General features: G+C 32.9%; 1 protein-coding gene across 2 annotated transcripts in view; it reads right to left on the bottom strand.

Moving 5' to 3' along the window:
* Nucleotides 1–21,195, bottom strand: part of CFAP61 (cilia and flagella associated protein 61) — a 127,212-nt gene that overhangs the window by 104,405 nt on the left and 1,612 nt on the right. The window contains exons 2-10 of one of the 2 annotated variants that reach the window (XM_087930638.1): nucleotides 20,709–20,868; nucleotides 20,458–20,608; nucleotides 18,544–18,620; nucleotides 15,574–15,641; nucleotides 14,414–14,540; nucleotides 7,912–8,044; nucleotides 3,300–3,441; nucleotides 1,899–1,966; nucleotides 559–637 (exon numbers count right to left, since the gene is read on the bottom strand). In XM_087930638.1, coding sequence (XP_087786764.1) covers nucleotides 559–637; nucleotides 1,899–1,966; nucleotides 3,300–3,441; nucleotides 7,912–8,044; nucleotides 14,414–14,540; nucleotides 15,574–15,641; nucleotides 18,544–18,620; nucleotides 20,458–20,608; nucleotides 20,709–20,860 — 997 coding nt within the window. In that variant the 5' untranslated portion in view covers nucleotides 20,861–20,868. Of the gene's footprint in view, nucleotides 1–558; nucleotides 638–1,898; nucleotides 1,967–3,287; nucleotides 3,442–7,911; nucleotides 8,045–14,413; nucleotides 14,541–15,573; nucleotides 15,642–18,543; nucleotides 18,621–20,457; nucleotides 20,609–20,708; nucleotides 20,869–21,195 lie in introns of both variants that reach the window. The other variant, XM_087930637.1, reaches the window with a different exon arrangement.

Here is a 21,195-nt window from a genome sequence, read left to right as displayed (position 1 = left end):
TATGCTTTAAAGGATTTTGTGCAACCTATGGGACTTGGGGAAGTGATAGTCCATGAATAGAACATTTAAACTGGTTTGATTCAAATTTATATTCTTCTAGAATGATTCTGATTGAATATATAATGGAGAAAATAGTAGTGTTTTGCAGAAAATTGAGTAATAATCTTGCAATTTATATGAAGTATAATGAATTAAGAATCTACAGAAAATGATAGTAAGAAAAGAAATGATGAACTTTGAAATAAAAAATAGTTAGCTGAAATTACAGATAATCAAAATAAGAAAAACATTTTTAAAATGTAAAAGAAATGAAGTCAACCATCATCAGACAGAGAAATGTAGATGCCCCCCAAAAGCTAGAATTATATGACTTAGCATCAGAAAGCATCATACCAGTATGCATTGCTAAAATTCTCTGGCTACCTCTGTAATTTCTTGCTACAAACTGTTATCTAGTTTTTAATTTAGATTCAGAAGATATAAATAAACCTAGATGTAGAAGATATAGATAAGCAAGATATATAAGATTAAGGGTGCAAGATACCAGATTCAGAGGACTTGCCTGAATACTTTCTTTAGATAGTGTTGCATTTGCATTTGAAACTTGAGAAAAGATGCTTCCAATTTTGCTGGTTTTCTGTCAGAATACAAATTGGAGGGGAGGGGAAAATCTGTTAACAGCATTTATACTTCTTTGTTATGTCCTGAAAACAATATTTGAGTTTCTGGCCATATCTAATCAATAGTATTGGTGCATTCTTTTGGAAACTATAACAGACTTTTTTGGGATTATGAAATATTGTAGTCATTACTTTTTGTGTAGTACACATACACGGCAATATTTTCATTTCTGAACACACATTTTTAATAAGCATTTGATCAGAAAATTGCATTGTAATATTCTGAGAAATGAAAATGAAGGATAAGGATTGCTTGATTGTACATAAAGTTGTTGAACATCTATTTTTGCAAATATGGATTCTGTACCCATGCAGTCTCAATGCATAATTTAGAATGCTTTAGAAGGACTTCTCATCTCCCAATTATGTCTATAGGTGGTCCTCATTTAGCAATTACCTTGTTTAGTAATGTTTCATTAGAATTAGAAGAACTTTATTGTCATTGTACATGGTTACAAGAGTGATGAAGAAGTAATTTTACAGTCAGCCCTTACATTTTCAACCTTCTGAAGAGCAAAGGAAAGTTGAATTAAGATAGTAAGTACTGCTTTCACTTAGCAACCACTTCACTTAACAACCCAGTTACCAGCCCAATTGTGGTTGCTAAATGAAGATGGAATGGGACAACTCACCATCTGGCTGACACATTTCATGTGTCTGGCTAGCCATGACCACCTTGGCCTTTTGGCTATGATCATGCACAGAAAATAACTACCAAGTTTCTATATATAATATGCTTGCAATGAACTCTTGCTGAACAATGAGCTCAATGTGCATGATGAAAATACAAATTCTTTGTTGGTTTTGAGGAAAATACCATCTGGCAAATGCAGTAAAATATTAGAATGTATTTTTTTTGTTTTTCATAAACAATTTCAAGCATTCTTTTTTATTGTCTCTACTCCATGTACAGCCAAGTAATAAACAATGAATTTTAACAAATGTTTTCATTTTATTCTGAAAAAGACATCTCATTGGCCACTTTTTTCAAGGTTGTATGAAAATAGTATAGATTAACAGCTCACTATCATGAGAATCTGAAATGAACAGGAGGGAGCTAGGAGGGAATTTCAACTTCCATTATTTTCTGTGGTCAGAAGACTCATGTTTCAAGGCTTGTTCCTTACATAACCTTTTTGAGTCAAACTAAAGATTCATCTAATCCTGTATGTGTCTTAGGAGATTCTCAGTCATCTCAGTGTTCCTGCCCATATTTACCTGCATATCTATACTCTGGGTATCCATAATCTCTTCTTTTTGACTTCCTAAGATAATGCTTTCATCTCCTGAATGGGGAAATGCGAGTGAGAGAAAACAAACCATAAAATATATTATAAAGTAAGCAGTTTTCTTACAGTATAAACTGATTTTTATATTCAATTCTATACATTTTTTAAACTTTCGTCAGGGGGAATGAGTTCTGAAATGTGGATTCCTAATACGTCTACTCAGAATTTGAGCTCAACAGCACTTTCTTCTAGGTAGAGGTGTCTAATCACCTGTACTCAATTTTTATAATTATCCATTTTAGTTTTCAAAACTTCAGAGAGACAGTACTTTTTATAAATTCATGATAATTTCAATTAAAAATTATATACATTCATGAAGATTGCAAATTTCTTAATATTATCTCTTCATTAGCCAAAACCTAGAATAAGGGGATAAGGAGCCAAGTACAGTTGCTTATGTACAAGAAAAATCTCTCAGATGGATTATTCTATCCCACATTTATGATCAATTAAAGAGCTAGTGACTACATTTGAGGGAGGATACCTCTTCGGATACCTGAAAGCTGCACACATATAAAATAGTGGCAGCTTAGATCTTTGTTGGTTGGGGGGATTTAAGACAGCACATGTTGTATCAGTATTAATGTTATCAGATCAGTTTTGCAGGAATCTGGTGCATCACTAAAGCTTTTTGCTGCAATCCAGCAGTCACTAAGCATATGGGATGTTTTTGTCCACAGCCTACATTTACCTGCTGCTCCACCTCCACCCATCATATTGGCCTAGCCAAATGCCTTGTTTCATCTATAGAGACATGCCAGACATGCAGTTGTCCATGACTTATTTTTAAGTCTGTAAGCCTGTAGACCTGATTGGGGCTTTATTTCTGTGGGCCCAAGATAGTAATCACACCTGCATAGAATATACCAACAGGGGGAATGACTAGTTTTGGAAATATGTACCACATTCTTAGATAGAGTTATGACCTAATGGCATGTAACATGGGAGTTATCTGATATAGAGTTACAGTATATTCTACTGAAGCAGGAATCTTCCAAAAACTTGCAAGGAATATGAGATAAACAGTTGATTGTTAAATCACTTGATGCTTAACAAACAAATTAACTTTTAAGAAACTTAAAAACTACTATTATTAAAATGTCAGTTAATCTAACACAATTTATTTTGTAAAAATTATTTTTTCCCAAAGTTAATATAACTAGTAATTACTTTTCATACACTGTTTCTGGTGCATATTTTCCTCTATGGAAATTATTACTAATACATATTAAAGAGTATTATCACCCTGCTAGGAAATGTATTAGACCAATGTATTATTTAGCAATAAGTTAAATTTTGCAAAATAGTTTGATTTCACCTGTAATCTCACTTGAAATGCATGGCGGTTTAAGAATATCATCTGGATGTGGTTTGCAAAGTCCATGGAAAAGTCTCAAGTCAAAGCAGTCATGAAGCAGCTCTACATTCACTTCAGAACATATGCTCATGAATCCCACTGCTATGCCATTATCCTGAAACATCCGTTAAAATGCTGTTAAGTGTTTTTTTTTTTTCAAAAGATATGGAATCCCATAAGACAATATATCATTTAACTTCTTGTACTAAAATCCATGTTCCTTGCTTATAATATAGCAAGAGGACCTCTGACACATAACTATAAAATAAAAGTATAAGTATAAAAGTATAAAAATAAGAGGCATAAAGCAGTGCACTGTTTACTTTGTGTTATCAATGATTTTTCAGCTGCAATAGCAATAGTGCTTAGACTTATATACTGCTTCATAGTGCTTTACAGCCCTCTCTAAATGGTTTACCTTAGTAGCCAGCAAATTGCCAAGGGCCCCCTTTTATTGACCTCAGAACAACGGAATCATGGGTCAACCTTGAGTCAGTGAGAACTGAACTGTTGGCAGTTGGCAGAATTCCTGTGCAATACTGCATTCTAACCACTGTGCCACCAGGGCTCTTCAAAACTACGTACAGGATTTGAAAAACAGCACACATATTCCAGTTTAATCTGATTAGTTTTAAGTTGTTCTTAAAATAATGTGTCTACCAATATGGCTGTTCTTAAAACTTAGTTTTAATTAAAACTTATTTAATTTAATAACTTTATTTAACACATTATTTAATTAGAGTTTAATCAGATACCAATAGGTAGTCAGATGATACAGGGCATCCACATAAAGGCAAAAAAGTCATGGCTCAACCATGTGGTTAAAATTCTAGCCCTTTTTAAGTGTACCACATTTTAAAATGAGCTAGGGCTTTAGCCACACAATTCTACTCCCCACCCCCAATAACTTTGCATCACTGGGAATTGTATGGCATAAGATCAGCCCTTTTACATGCTCCATCAGATAGAGACACCTATTGGCTGTAATACTGAAGGAAATTTATGGCAATTATGTTTGATATAATTAGCTACTATTTATTTATTTGAAACATATACTGTATATATTAATCTTCTAGTCACTCCTTATCACCCATCCCCTCCCACTTGTGACTATATGACTGTAACTTTGTCGCTTGTATCCTTACGATTTATACTGACTGTTTCCTAGTATGATTTGATCGCTTATTGTATCCTATGACTATTAAGTGTTGTATCTGATGATTCCTGGCTGTTGATGAATGTATCTTTTCCTTTATGTACACTGAGAGCATATGCACCAAGACAAATTCCTTGTGTATCCAATCACACTTAGCCAATAAAGAATTCTATTCTATTCTATTCTATTCTATTCTATTCTATTCTATTCTATTCTATTCTATTCTATTCTATTCTATTCTATTCTATTCTATTCCTATTCCTATTCCTATTCCTATTCCTATTTCTATTCTATTCATATAACCTCCCAAATTATATCACTTGAGGAATATTTAGGCTGCATTCTATTATTCCTAATAAATAGATGAAGAAAGTTCTGTTCAAATTGGCTTTGACTGACTTGTGTTATCCAGAATAATAACCCCAATTATATGCAGCTTGGATAATATATACTTAACTTCTCATTTATTTTCTTCCAGTCAAGGATCTATATAGTATATAGTAGCTATATGTATTTTTGAAAATGGGGACATTACAAATATTTGTTTGATTCTTTTCAGTAGTCTTTAGGAGAGTTCTTATCACAAATTTACAAATACATCCTGATGCTCTGCAGCACAGCAGTGTAGCTATGTGGTACTTGCCAGTTTGGAGATGGCTCTAAGACAAGCTACATTTTTCTTTGATTCTTCATCCCTTTTTTCCCCCTCAACCAATAACTCAAATAAAGAATACCATCAGCAACTATTGTGAAACTGAGGACTAAAATGCACTGATTTTGAGGGCACAAGGTTGGGAAAATTGTTGTAAAACTTTGGAATTAAGAGTACTGAAATATTTTCCTAATCTCAAGAAATAATAGTCCACTTTATTGTATTGGTCAGGTTTCAACTTAAGACTATTGGCAATTCAATTTATGCATCCAGACAAACTGGAACAGTTTCAGAATGGGCCAGTGAGAATAATCAGATGTTTAAAAATAAGTCATGTAAAGAGAGGTACAGACCTACATGAAATTGCTCTAGACAGGCTCCATCTTAATGGGAAATATCGCACAACCCACCCCTAAACTGAAACAAAGATAAAATATTCTTGGGTGCCATTATATGATTATCATGTGTCATTGTTGCCCTCAGGCACCTTTGTTTTGTTACTATGCCATTGTTATTTATGTTGTTATTCATTATTTTTTTATTTTGTGTATTTTTACTTCTATGTTTATCACTCAGAGTAGCAATAAATCAATATAATAAACAGCCAAACAAAATCTTGTTAATTCTGACTTCATCTTATTTTGTACTGATTTTTTAAAATTTGAATATGATTTGTAGTTATATTCAATTTATTGCAAATTAGGATTACATCATTTACTAGCTGTGCAAACACAGTTGGGCTCTGACTTTTGTTTGAGGAAGAATGGTTAGAATTTTTTTAAAATCATAATTTGTAAACTACAGTTGGAAAATCTATGTCTGGGGAAGGGAACCAAGCTTTCAGCAACTCACAGTCACATTTTTTAAAGATTAGTCTTCAAAATCTGCTCTAAAGGGTGAGTGACAATGACAGAGTGCTATTATTAGAGAAGCAGAACTGATTTCATCAGGACCCAGATTGTTGGGGATACTGACACTGTAAACTGCTTAGAGTGGGCTATAAAGCACTGTGAAGCGATATATAAGTCTAAGTGCTATTGCTATTAGTCTTCCTTGTTTTGAATGGTGCATTAGCAAGTTTACTCAAATAGGAATATTACGGTTACTAAGATGTAATATACTTATTTGAATTTTTTTTTAAGTGAAAGCTCAGATCACTGAAGATTGCCAGTTTGCCACTAATTTTTCATAGTACATTCTGGATGGAGGCAGAATCTAGGAAGTTGCAAAAACTGGCATAGCTAGGCTACATGCAACCAATAAACTTCTCATTTCTGCCAAAGATAAGATGGTGGTTGATAATAATAATTGAATCACTAGCATGCCAACACAGAGCTAAGCCTAAATAACAGACAAATACCTTGCAGAACAATTCAGTGTTATCAGGCATATAGAGTACTTATAGGAGATGGGGAACAGGGAGCAATGAGAAAAACATTCTACAAGCCTTCTCAAAGAAGAGTGGTAAAATTCTATCAGTTAATTAATCAATGAACCAATGATGTTTGAAAAGACTTTTAAAAATACTTTTCCTGAAGAATAAAATTATTAAATAAAAATTTTAAATAAAGCTAGAGGTTTTTTACTTCTTAAATGAAAGAATAGGGATACTCATCCTATTGCAGAGGACAATATTTATTTGTGTGTTCTGTAAAATGAAGGCTTCTAAATAGAGTGTAGTTCAATTAAACTCCATGCCTTTTGTACATATGGAATAATGAATCATATGGTATATCTATTTTAAAACATTCTCACTAGTAATAAAATGCTGAGCATTTCAACATAAAAACAGATGACAGGTCAGCACAACTCTCATCTGATGAGCACTACAATAAAAATATTGCTTATCTGCAATACAATATTATTTATTGTTATGTATTATATATTAATACATACAACACATTTCTGAGAAAAAAGTGCATATTTTTATTGTAACAACCTATCCTCTAATAAAATATCATAGCCCAACAATCAAAGCAGACTCGATGCTTAATTATATGTAATATCTAACTTACATATCTTTCCAAGCAATATAATAAAGAGATTTCAAGCGCAACTGCACAGGATTGGAGTTCGAAAAGCCAGTTGAATCCTTATTTTGCCAAACTCCATCCATAATGAATTAGGTTGTTTTATCTTTGCTCTCACAATTACTAAGATATGGTTCTGGATCTTGACATACCCAACCTTTGCCTTTGATACAGCAGCAAATGGCTTATCATTAGGGATAGTAGCATTTTTTTTCCAGTCAAAAACTAGCATTCCCACACTAGCATCTGTAGCTGTAGTATCCCTATCCAATAGCTGAACATATGTGTATTTCTTTGTGTTTTGGAATATGACAAAATATAAAAGAATCATATCAACAGTAAATCTCAACATGATTATTATCTGACATGTAATATAAATAAAAGCCTAGAAGGAAACTGAATTGGAAGTCTGTATAAAAGATAAAACATGACAAATAATCTGTTTTGAGTAAGATGGGATATATTTTTGTCTCTACTTTTTTTTAGGAGTTGTAGAGGACAGTTCCTTGCAGTTCTAGAAACTTAGGAATACTTCATTTAGAACCCACAGAAGCCCACAGGCAACCTTCCATAATCAAATCTGCTGCCCACATACTGTACAAGCGATAAAATGATAGGGAGCCATTTCAATCCTACTCAAACAAGGGGTGAAATATTATGAGTTATCTTGAATGAATCCAATTTGTCATTTTTAAAAATCAGACAAGTAGTTTATCCAGTAACTCACTATTATTATCAAAGTCTTACCTCACAAACTGCAGCAAGATTATTTTCATCTTGAGCTTCTATCAATTCAGCGAGGAAATAGTCTCCATAGGTTTGCCTTAGAATATCGTTATGCCGTGAAAAGATTGGTGTAAGATCATCATGGTCTTCTACCCTACAAATAAGATTATCCTTTTAAAAATAACAAAAATAATTTAGGATTCTATTTTTGTTTTAAATAATTAAGTATAATGGATAAACAAAAGGCATCAATAAACATCATAAATGGACATTTTGCAAGATAACATAAAATCTTATGCAGAAATGATAGTTTCCTAAATTATGATAGATGGTTATAGCAGATGCAAACTTCTTAATCCATTTTAATATAAAGGCGTAACACAATAATATGTAAATTAATATAAGAGACGAGAAAAGTGTCTTTCTTCAGCCACTGCTAGACAGTACAATCTCAGCTACCAGCATTTGGATTTACATCTTAGTATGACAGAGTTATGATTTAACAGTAAACATGTAGCACCAAATCAAAGTCTTGCATTCAGATTACCCATTAACACAACTATCTTTGGTTTATTAAACAATTCACTGTAGAATTAATAGTCAAAATAACCTTTTTAATCCTATGATTAAAATTAATTCCATGATTTTATACTGAAGGCTACCAGACCAAATAGTATAATGGCTGTTAAAACCATTTTAAAAATGCAAATATAATCTGGTACCATAAATGCTTACCGATTATTATCTAAACATGAGCTGTGCTAATTGTCAACACACAACAAGGCAGATTAAACACAACACATATTTAAACAAGCTTTGGTTGGATGGAATCTCATTTGAACTAGCAACTTGAATTATATCTTTACTTGTCTGAGCTACATTTATAATAAAGTGCCCTTCCAATTATAAATAATGTATTCTATATAAAAGAAATAAATGTCTTATTTTAAGATTCAACAACACAGCAGAAAAATTTCTGGAATGAAATATGATATGTTGAGCCTATCTGAAAAATCATCTCTAAGATAAAATAAAAATATACTTGTAACTGAATACCCCAGAAGTCATTTGGCATTATTATAACAATCTGGTCAGTGAAAAAGTGGGGAGTTTCTGAACACATATGTCATAAAGCAAAGAGACAGCATTAGAAATCTAGGGGATTTTTAAAATTGAACTGATACAGTATCCTTCTGGCTTAAGTCCTATATATAATTGTGCAGTATAGTAAAACACTGATTTCAGGAGTTTATTCAAGGATAGATTTATTTATATTGACTTTTCTTGCTTTCAAGAATATGATCAATGGGAAAGGCATTTCTTAGAGTACTCTTACTGTAGCATCAGTAGTGAAAGAAACAGTTCTGCACTGTTTCAGTTAAATACATAAGTTTAAAAAAGAATGAGAAATAAAAAGGAAGAGAAACTACATAAAATGAAAAAAAAGGAATATACAAAGGAAGAAAACATAGTTTTCTAAGAAGACTCCCAGCCTGGCCAAGTCAAGGATCATAAAGGAGTAAGAGTAAAGAGTCAGACTAGATGTGAGTGGAACAGATAGGCCTTGTTCTGGAAAAAAAGAGAGAGAAAAACAATGTCAGGACTTAAAAGACTCAGAGACGAAGCTATGGGGTAGATTTATAATGAACATAAAAGCTGTAGCTCTACCTCTTCATTGCACTCAGTAAATAATTTTACATTATTACATTCCCTAGTTTCATGGCTTGTTGCTGAGCCTGGACTTGGCCTCTAATTTTTCTGAAGCCAGGGAGCTTTGCCTACGAAATGGCATAATTTTACATTTTCAGGTTGACAAGGCTTAAAAAAATGTGCTGAGATATTTCCCCTGAATTAAAACAATCTTCAATACATTTTGAGTCATGTTCAGAGACCCACTAATCTCAGGAAATGCAACTATTATGTATCAAACTGACTTAATACTAAGCTGAAAGTTGATCCATGACATTAAAGACAAAGATTATTTTCAAATATTGTATTGTCATCATCATTGGCTAGCAATATTGATCAACATTCATTAACTATTTATCATTTTATCACTTTAAATGCTACCAATGGACAGTTTTTCTTTTAAATTGCTATGACAACTTGGATATCCAGAAATCTTAGACACAAATATTCCATACTCTGTCAAAGTGTGGCATACCAAAATTATACAAATAAAAACTATAATTGTAATATCAGTACAATTCTAACTGCCTATCTTCTGACTTATCATTCTGCAGCAATCTGAGCATTTTGAAATGGGAAATATTCTCATATGAAGTCACAAACTAACTAGTTATTAAGCTGTAAATCAATTAGGGAAGTGGAATATATAGTTTGGTTATATTGGGGAATATAATTTAGTATCATAGCCTTGCTTATTGAAGAATTCAGGATTTCCAATTTATAAATGTATATGTATACATTTATACATATATATACACATACATATACATATAACTAAATACACATACACACAGCATCTATGTGCTACTGACTACAGTAAAATTCACAGATATATTGACTCCACTTCTTAGTGATCATTTTCACATACTGAAGCATGTGCGCCACACTCTGTAACTGCATATATTTAGAAAAATATGTAGTCCAAGGTATGTGGGCATTTCATGAGCTGCCAAGTAATTATATATTTTCTCAGAACCATACAGCATTATATATTAGTATAATTATTATTTATTACAAGCTGGAAATCTTTGTGATCCTTGGCAGACTTTCTAGAGAAATGTGTTGGCCCCTTTTTTGAATCACTAAAGCAGCTGCATCTTTTTCCAGGCTTGCACAGCTGCTTCAGGATCTGCTCCCAATTATCACCATATATTGTGTGAACATGGCCTTGGAAAAGTTTCTAAAGCAGCTGAGAACATGGAAAGAGACACCACTGTTTAATCAGGAAAAAAAGCACACACTCCTACCAAAAAACCTCCTTAAGATGAATTTGCAAGCTGTAATACTAGTCAGACAAGATTAAACATGAATATCATGTAAAATACCTTGTCATAACTATTATTTTTTAAAAAATAGATAAAATATGGAAAAAGGAATACCTTGCCATGTTATGTACAATACATTATATTCAATATGATACGTTGCCTGCTTTTTCATGACTTCATGACTCTCATAGTGCTGATAAACTAAATATTGGCTTCTCTTTTTTGACAGATTTCATGCTTCTTTTATCAAAAGATAAAAGTTTCAATAGGAATCCTGTTTCAATAGGAATCCATCAAATTTGTTGAAAAGATATAGCCTTATGCAGCCTATGGCCCAGCCTTTGGAATAGTCTCCCACTGGAGGTGAGATCAGCTCCCACCTTCCTGGCCTTCAGGAAGAGCTTTAAAACCTGACTCTAAAGGCTGGCCTGGGGTCCCAATAGGGGTGCTTTATGCTGGGAGTGGCTGACAGAGTAGAGAGAAGAGAAGATCTCCACCTCCATGTTGCCTATCCTTTTGGTTTTTAGTCTTTCTTTAATATTTTGTGATTTTAATTATTTTGTCTTTTTTATTATTTTGTAAGCCATTCAGAATTGTTGCAAAAGTGAGATGGATGGCAAATAAATTTAATAAATAAATAATAAATAAATAAATACCATGGACTTTCTTTCTTCATATCTAGCAATAATGTATTTTGTACTGTTCCTAGAATACGAAATAAACCTTAAGAGGTTGTTTACTACCTGTATCAAATATTTGAATGTTGAGAGTTGTACATTTACCAGTAAGTGTTAACAATGGCTTAATACTATGGAGCACAAAAGACTTCTCTACATTTTATCAAGACTTTCTTATTGTTTTAAGAAGGGTATTAATTATTTAATTGAATCAGTCCTTTCTCATCTTTGAAGACAACAGTCTTTCCAAAGTGACTCACAAAATAAAACAAATTGTAAAAGCTAATAAATATTTCTTTTAGTTAGGACTCTTAGCAATGGGATCAGTTTGTTAGGGAATACTATGGATAAATGCAGTACTTGAAGATATAACTTAATAAATTTTTGCAAACAGAATTCTTTATCTGCTTCAAGCAAGAAACATAGTTTCTACATATAGATATCATCAGGTGGACAATATGAAAATCAAATCAATTTAGCAAAGTTTGAGTTAAGTAGTATGTGAAGATAAAATGAATGGACAGGCCAGAAAGATTGTTTAATACCTTATTGAATTATTGTAATATGAATTGAATTGAATTATTACTTGGAACATGAGAACATTATTATTGGAAAATGGAAGATTATTACTGAGAGCATTTTTCTGTACAGCCAGATTTGATACCATGATCTAACAATTATAAAGGAAATAATTTTACAATTCAACAACAAATATAATTCAAGTTTTACAGGTTTTTAAAGTATCCTCAATGAAACCAGCCAAGCATCTCATGGAGAGAAATTCCATATGATGCAGGTGGGAATCAATTTAATGTAAAATAGTTGAATAATGATTATTGAATTTTTTTCAACAAAATTCATTATTGAATGTTTTCCAACAAAATTCAGTTTTGCTAAGTTCTAACTCTTGCCAGGCAGTAAAGGAGGATATAAGCTATTTCAGCATTTAAAAAATAAAGCTCCAATGCTATGTCTGCCAGCTATCAATAATAGTAACTAAGCAACAATAGACTCTCAGATCCGGGGCCACACAAAAATGCACTTCCAAAGATGTTCTATGATATCTATAGGATAATCCACTATTAAAAATAGATTTTTCCATAGATAGAACATAGAATGCGATGAGATTTGATTCAGATTGATGATGGATTTTATGAGCTCTTTTGGACAACCTCCACAAAGCTTCCTAGATAACCTTTGAGTTGATGTCTGGTGTACTGCAAGTATAAATAAGATGGTTTTCCAGGCATGATACCATGTCCTCGTAAAGAAGAATAGTTCATATTTTTATTTAATTAACTGTTAATCACTATTATTATTATATTATTATCCACCCATATCACAATAAATGCCTGATGAAATAATAAATTCTTTTTACCAACACATATTATTTCATCAGATATTTGGATTTTTGGATAACAATTGTTGTTTCAATTGATTGAATGTAAATTGTTCTTTCTTGTCAAAGTACAAATTGCTAGGTGTAAATTTTATTAGTATTTATATATTTGTTTATTTTCTTTTATATAAAGCAAGCATGTATTTTTAGATGTACAGATGTACTATTTGTTTAACTGGAAATATGCTTCCTGAAATATATTTTTATACATGCTGTAAAATTAACTATACTTTTTTTTAAAGCAAGCTAAAATATTAAGTTACCTTGGATGGAAAGTGTACTCAGTTCTTGCTAAGAGTGGTTTGTTTTTCTAGCTGCTGATTGCAAAAGTTTCAAATACCTTAGGCACTGGATTTTGGGGCAGAAATCTTTAAATAAGTCACAAGTCCTTCAAAGATTAAAAGTTTAAATTAGCCAGCCTTGATTCATTCATTATGTTGTTTACCTATTCCACTAATCATTTTATAGGAGAATTTTAAAAGCTGGATTTTTCTTTCTTCTTGTCTCTGTCTTTTTGTTTTGCTAACCCCAACTTCACTAAATGCTGTACACTAAAAAACACAAGATCTATTTTAAAAGGTCTATGATGACCTCTGGTGGTCAATTAATGATCGGTTACTCCCAACTCATTTACTACCTGTCAAAATGTGAAAAATCACATAGAATGAAATGATTTATTTTTAGAAACAAACTATATGGCATAAGCATGTGAAGTTGGTAAATGTGCTATTAAAGCAATTTTCTTCTTTTTTTCAATATTAAATCCTTTTAAATATGTTTCAAAGTAGAGAGATATAAGAGGACACTTGCACATTTAGCCAGTTACCATAGAAACTAAACAAGCATCTAGGTGCTGTCATTTCAAACTGCTTTTGAGAGAATATTCCTCCTCTTTCTTCAACAACAACAACAAATTATATTAGTTTCATGATCATCACAAAGTTAACAACTAGCATGTCAGAGAGATTTTTCTCTTCACAAGTACAAATTCTTGTAAGATAAATCACCAATTCCCATGTAGAAAAGCCATTCTAGTAAACCAGGTAAGAATGACACAAAAAATTGGTATTATATACTATATGAAAACCCTGCAGTAGTCCCAAATACTGACAGCATAGTAATTTCATAGTTATTATCATAGAAAATATTCATATTACAATTTTTATAACTAAGCTCCGTGTCAGCAGACTCTGGTCATTATTGAATGAAAACTGAGAAGATTCAATATTAGGTCCATACTCAGCCATGGAAATTCACTCTCCCAGACCAAGAAATGTGGCAGAATTTTTGTAGGGAAGAATTAGAATGGAATCATACAAATAAATCAAACAAATAAATAAGTACATTAAGAAAACAAGAGCAAAAATGCACATTTGAATAGAATGTGATACAATGTGCATAAATGCATTAAAGACGATTAAGGAATACTGAAAGACATAAATGAAGATACTAACATAAGATTAATTCACTCTTGCACATAGTGTAGATACTACCTGGCACAGCGAATATACAACTGAGGACAATACTGATGCCTGTGTGACACATGGAGACTATATTCCATAATCAGAGATGAATTGACAGGATTCCTCATGGGCTCAAAAGCTACTGCCAAATCTATACCTGAAGACAACAAACATGTAGTAAAGGTAACTCACAGACTGCATTGACTCTTCAGCTAAATGTTTCTAATGTCTGACATTAAAATTATTATTAATTTAAAATATTTAAATAAAAAATGTTGTTATAAGCAGGGGTGGGCAACCCTGCCTACATGTGTTCTCCAAACATCCTGTCTGCATCTCCTCAGCACTCAGATTATCATACTACTAAAATTCAAAGGCAAAATTCAAAATCAAGTATTGGAATGGGAGCAAGAGGTCACTCAGTGGCCTCTAACTCCAATTCCTATCCTTCAAATGCTGGAAAAAAATGTTTCCTCTGTTATTTAAACCCTTCTTCTGGTAATATGGTTTACAGTCATCTGGGAAATCAGGAGGTTAAATTGCAATTCCCATTCTTGTTATTTACTAAGAGAGGAAGCAAAAGTTATAAACTAGTAATGGCTAGGCTAGATGATTCATTGAATTATTATCATCCATTCTTATTTTGTACTTATTAATATCAAAGCCAAAAGCCAGTAAACAAAATAGATTACTATAAACAGCAGACATTTCACATACATCCTAATTCCTATATATTTTTATTATTCTTTTTGGTAACAGGATTTACTCTTATTATATACTACATCTTCTGTTGTAGTATACATTTCCCTCATGCCCTTAATACATTTTTATTATTTTGTTATTTTTTCAGCTGGATTCTTAATGCCAAATACTGCCAATGCATGTTCAAGAGTAATAGCTTGTTTGTTGTTTGTGTTCCAAATGTAACTGCTCACAGGACAGAATAATTATCTAGCACATGGAAAATTATTTGTTTGTTTGTTCACTAAATAATAGGATTCAGTTTTCAAGCTGAAGAACCAGGGAGATAGGATGTAGAATCTGCTTGTTCTGATACTAACAGAGGTAGCAAATAATAGAGGTAGAGATAGCAACTAACTGAATCTGCTACTGATTTCTTAAAATTGTATTGGGTCAATAAAAAGAGAGAAAGATTTTAGGAGCCATAAAAAATGTAGACAAGTCCTTACCCAATTCCTCTTGAAATGGTATGAAGAGAAACACGAAATGTAATTCTGGTACAGTTTTAAAAACAGTCCTGTGAACAATATTGTATTTTATTTATTTGCTGTTTATTTTAAGTTAAAAAAATTATGTACACCAAAGTAACAGTCATATTTTAATTTTCTTTATCAAAGTAGAATGGTCAGCAAAATAATATTTTCATCTATATAATCTCCATCAAAAAATAAATGTATGTTCAGAGCACAGGAATCAAGTGAACATATGAAATGGTGTCAGATACGCAAGATCACCAATATTTGCAAGATGGAGCTGCCATTCCAAAAGACCAAAAATTAACATAACTATTTTTCTAGAGAATTCATGCAAGATGTTGCAAGACTTGTATTTTTCAAAAAAATAAAAACAAAAAAAAACAACCTCAACAACATTTTATTTTTTACTTTAAATATAAATGAGGAAGAGGCTTCAGAAAGTGCTGAGTTGCTAATCCCAAGATTAGGCTTGCAATATATAAATGTGGTAAGTAAACTTATTGAACTGTATACATGGCTACTGTTCTGATTATGGTTCCATGTCAAGTTAAAGATCAAGTCTAGATCAAAAGATTTTTTTTTTCTATAACAGATTTTCCACATGTTATAAGAAGCTATATCCAGCTTACTGAGAACATTTTAGGAAGAGAACTGTTTTGTTCCTGGGCAGTCCAACTCTGTGTACCAAAAAACCTGAGAATAAAATAGTGTTACAATAGTGCAAAAGGGAATAAAACAGTAAACTAGAAAACAGAATGATGGGCAATAAAATGCAGTTTTGCTATGTAACAATTATAGCTATTTACAATTTAAAAAACATACAAACACAAACTGAAGAAAATTTGGTCCTTTGATTACCCACAAGTCAGTGTCAACTCATAGTTACATGAACTATCCTCAACCTGGTCCTTTTTCTCAGCCCGACCCACCTCACTGGGCTGTAACTAACTAACTAACTAATTAACTCAAGGCAACAAACATACTGAATATTCCTTCCTCCTCCTTTTTCCCCACCCACAACCCAGTAAGGTGGATTGTTGTTGGGAAAAAGGAGGAGGTAGTATTCAGTATGTTTGTCACATTCATTTGTTTGTTTGTTTGTTTACAACTCAGTGAGGTGGGTTGGGAGAAAGAGGGATGGCCCAAGGTCACCCAGCCAGCTTTGATGCCAAGACAGGACTCGAAATTATGATCTCCCAGTTTTTAGCCTGGTGCCTTAATGACTAGATCAAGCTGGCTCTCTCATTAGACAAAGCAACTTCCTGCTGGCTTCCCACAACCAAAGTTAATGGAGAAGTTGGCAGGAAGTTGAAAGTCTCAGGCTAGCAGGCAGCTAAGTGGCTGCTGCCATGTGTGGGAGGAGCAATGGAGTTTTTGAGAGGTGATACGCTGGCCAGATAGTATTGGGGCGGATGTGTGAGGGTTAACGGGGTGCATAAGAGGTGCCACATGCGTTGGGAGTGTGTGAGAGTGTGCATGAGAGAAACTGCATGGGGCAGGAGGGGTCTGCTTGGTGTGTAAGGAAGTTGTGGCAAAGGTTAGGGAGGGTAGAAGAGAGGTGTGATGAAGCTTTGGGAAGATATGTGGAAGACATAGCAAGGGTCAGCAAGGGTACAAAGGGCATGCATAAGAGTGTGAGGGAGGCATGGTGAGAATGGGGAAGATGCACGGGGGCGCACGAGGGACGGACAGCAATGTTTGGGGATGGTATGTACATCACAGTGGGAGTGTGGGGATGCAGCACAGTGCAGATGATATGTGGGGATGCTGTAGCACAGTGTGGGCACATAATGGGTAGGAAAGGGTACATGAGGGAGAGACTTACCCCAGTGCAATAAGACTTTTCCTCCTATCTTCCCCATTGGTTTTCTGGGGAAGCTGCCAGGAAAGTTAGAAAATGGTAACCATGTGATCATGGGGTAGTACTGCCACTCATAAGTATAAGCCAGTTACCAAGAACTCAAATTACAATGACATGACAACAGGGATGCTGGGATGGCTGGAACTCTAAGGACCAATGAGAATCTTCATTTATTCAGTGCCATCATAACTTTGAACAGTTGCTGAATGAAGGGCTATAAGTTGAGGACTACCTGTATATGCAATGTATTGATAAATATGCAGTATACAAATTCATTTTATTTATTTGTTTGTTAAATTGCCCATCTGTCCATGGGGATACTCTGGAAAGCTTAGAATAATAAAATGGAAAAAAGTGATAAAAATGTTAACGTAACAATAGCAAAGGAATAAAAAAAATAATGTTAAGTATAATAATATGAAAGTAAAGAACAGGGGAGCAGGAACCACAGTATGGAAGTGGGTATTTTAAGCTTATATAGTCTACTTCTGTTTAATTCTATTAGCCATCTTGACTACCCGTATTTAATAGTGTAATGGAATGCATGGATAAGCTTGACAAAAGGGGAGAGATGCTATCTAGAAAATTGTCAGATAAGAGAGTAACAAGCCTGTTAATTGTTTAATAGTCAGAGAAAGAAAGAAACTTAAGAAGGACTCTCCTCAATGGATCTAGCAGTTAAAAATGGCAGGTGGAAAGTTTGTACTTCCAGATTTGCAAAATTCTGTTAATGAAGCCTCACAATAGAGTAGATGCAGTTCATCTAGTTGTGTTTCCTATCTGGTTTACCAGGAAAGCTAGCAAAAGGTTACTCAATAATTTGGTATACATCAAATAAATAGATACATACATTCAATAAGGGCTGACAATTGCTTTGCAAATACCCAATAAACAAAAATACACATTTACATATTACTAATTTGAAAGAGATCTACACTGCAATTCCATTCTTTGAATAAGCCTTTGCAACTTTCAGAATAGAACTTCTAAACAGAAATGTATTAGAATTCAATGTCAAGGCCAGGTTCAATTTTTAAATTCCAAGAAAGTTCCCATACAGGATCTTCACAAAATTTACTTACTTCATAATTTCATGACAACAACTGACTGCATATTCATCAGCTGCTACAAATAGATGCATAAATAGTGTATTTAAAGGCTGTGAATTAAAAAAAGTTACAAACTTAATAAAAACATTCCATGTTAATAAAATAACTTTAGTTTTGTTCTTGTAAAAATGAATGCAACACTGTAACAAACTATTCTAGTATTTTAGTTATAAATTTTTTAAAGGATTTTTTAAGTTTACTGTATTTTGTTATCCTTTTTGCAAGTTATTGCATTACCTAGAACTACATGTTGACGTGAGGTAAACACAAAAGCTGACTACACATGTATACCATGCTGTTCCTTTTTTTTGCATAAACATTTTTACACATAGCACTGAAAAGGAGTAATAAATAATGAACTCCCCCAAAAAACTCTCCAAAGACCTTAGATAAGAAAAAGATAAATTTTTAACATAGATAAATCTTATTTATATCAACATTGTTCATATCTCTCATACCTTTCTATCCTTCTAGGTTGTATTCTTGCTTCCACCATATCATAGAGGCAGACGGCCTTTTGTTCTTTAAACTCTCTTTGAGCATCTGATCAACTTTGTCCATCCATGATTTCCTCAACCTTCCCCTCTCTCTTAATCTATTGTTTTGCAATTCAACACTGATAATTGGCTTATTTCTAATCTATTCCTTTTCTAAGGACCCCTAGCATGGAATTTGTTTTCTTTACTGCACACTGTTTAAACGATCTGAACTATCACTCTGATAGACATAAGTTTAAAAACTCTAACATTGAATTGCCATTGCTGTTTAGTGGCCTGGTCACTAAGCTTGCGGTGTTTCTTTTGGAATTTTTACAATCCATTTGGTATTTTACTACTGTATCTAAGATAATTTTGTGTCATCTGTAAATTTTACTTCCTCATTAGATGTGCAAAATTATAAATCATTTATGAACTGATTGATGCTGAGACCCAAATACTTGCAGGATACCATTTCTTGCCTTCTTATTCCATTACACATATTACTCATTTATTTTCCAGCTAACCTTTGTCTCCATATTCGTGATTCAACCCTATTCACTATCATGTTCTCTTTCAATCAAAAGAAATGTCTTATATTCATACATTTCTTAAGTACACAGTAAAGAACAAAATAAAGCATATTTCCTAGATGTGGTTCACTATGACATCTTCTATCCCTTCAATCAGAAGGCTACCAAACATTGCCTCAAGCACTTACCAGACTAATTCTCCTGTAGTTTTTGTACTCACTCTTGCTACCTTTCCCATTGCTACCTTTCCCATTGGTTTCTTTATGCTGAAACACTCTATAAGCAAAATATTTATAATTCAGAATATTCACTTTCTCTGTGTGTGCAGCTATTTCACTTTTCAATGTCCTCAATGCATTTATTATTGTTGACATTATTTTTGTGGACAGTAACAGACACTAACCCAAACCCTAACAGTCTTGCCTCTGAAGAATAGCTTTGTTAACTCTGTGAAAAGTTATTCACTCTCTCACTTATCTCTTCTTGAAGACTGCCCTGATTTCATTTCTTTAAAATTTATTTTTGGAAAAAGTTAAGTATTAAAGGTGAGATATATGATTCCTGGGGGGAAAAAAAACTTTTCTTTAAACACCACTGCCTCTGGAATTTTTAATAGCCAGAGCCAGATCTACACAATGCTAATAATAAATATGGACAAAAAAAACCCCACCTGCTCTTATTCTTTCTGTGAAACAAAGTTAATAATACTTGGGGTTAGACTCCAGAAGATAAGGGTATATAAAATCAATGAATACTAGCAAATACAGTGATTTTTCATGTTTTCTTGTAATTAAAAATAAAATGCATTTATTCCTCTGAGAACATACAAAAATGAATTAGAATTAGAATTTTTGAGTAAATTTTTTTCCCATACTTACTGTACACTTTGTCTCAGGATAGCTTTGTTTCATATATGCTTCCCAGTTAGCTTCATCAACAAAGCCCCAGTTAGGATAATCCAAAAATGCAGCATGAGCAACACTTACATTTTTGTCATTAATCACAGTCACTGCAAGATTGGTTTTTTCTCTGTAAAATAAATGTTATGTTTTTGAAGTAAAATTAGTAAAAGAGAATTCAATTTATTTATTTTAGATATATGAGAAGGTGTTATAATTGTGTTACTTACAAAAGATATATGACATTAATCCTGCCAAACAATCTTTCTGTATCATAGTTCATGAGACTGATAATATTAGGAATATCATGGGATTCTGTCCTTCTGGCACTTAAAACAACTAAAGATGCTGGTGTAGATGAGATTCTTGTAGATGAAGACATTCTGCATACTGTAACAAAACAATAACCAAATATTCCCGTTGAATACTATCATTTATCATCAAACATATTATTGAAATAGTTCCAAAATTAATCTCCAGAAATATTTTAAAATCATAGCATTCCTTAAATATTTCAGTCAAGAAATTAAACCTTATGGAAGTACACTTAATTTATAATCTATTAGTGCCTATTTCAAAGTAAACTGAGCTGAATTTTAGTTTGTAACCAGACCATCCATGAACTCTTGGATAATTATTTTAGAGGTATTTCCTTACCAGATTCCTCAATGGCTTAAACAATGGCAGAGTTTCTAATGTACTTCAAAAATTCTTATG

This window comes from Pseudonaja textilis, chromosome 3, assembly GCF_049901715.1.
Source record: "Pseudonaja textilis isolate UNSWEBS1 chromosome 3, rPseTex1.2, whole genome shotgun sequence".
Taxonomy (NCBI): Eukaryota; Metazoa; Chordata; class Lepidosauria; order Squamata; family Elapidae; genus Pseudonaja; species Pseudonaja textilis.
Note: the sequence above shows the minus strand (reverse complement) of the source record. Positions and strands in the feature narration are given on the sequence as shown.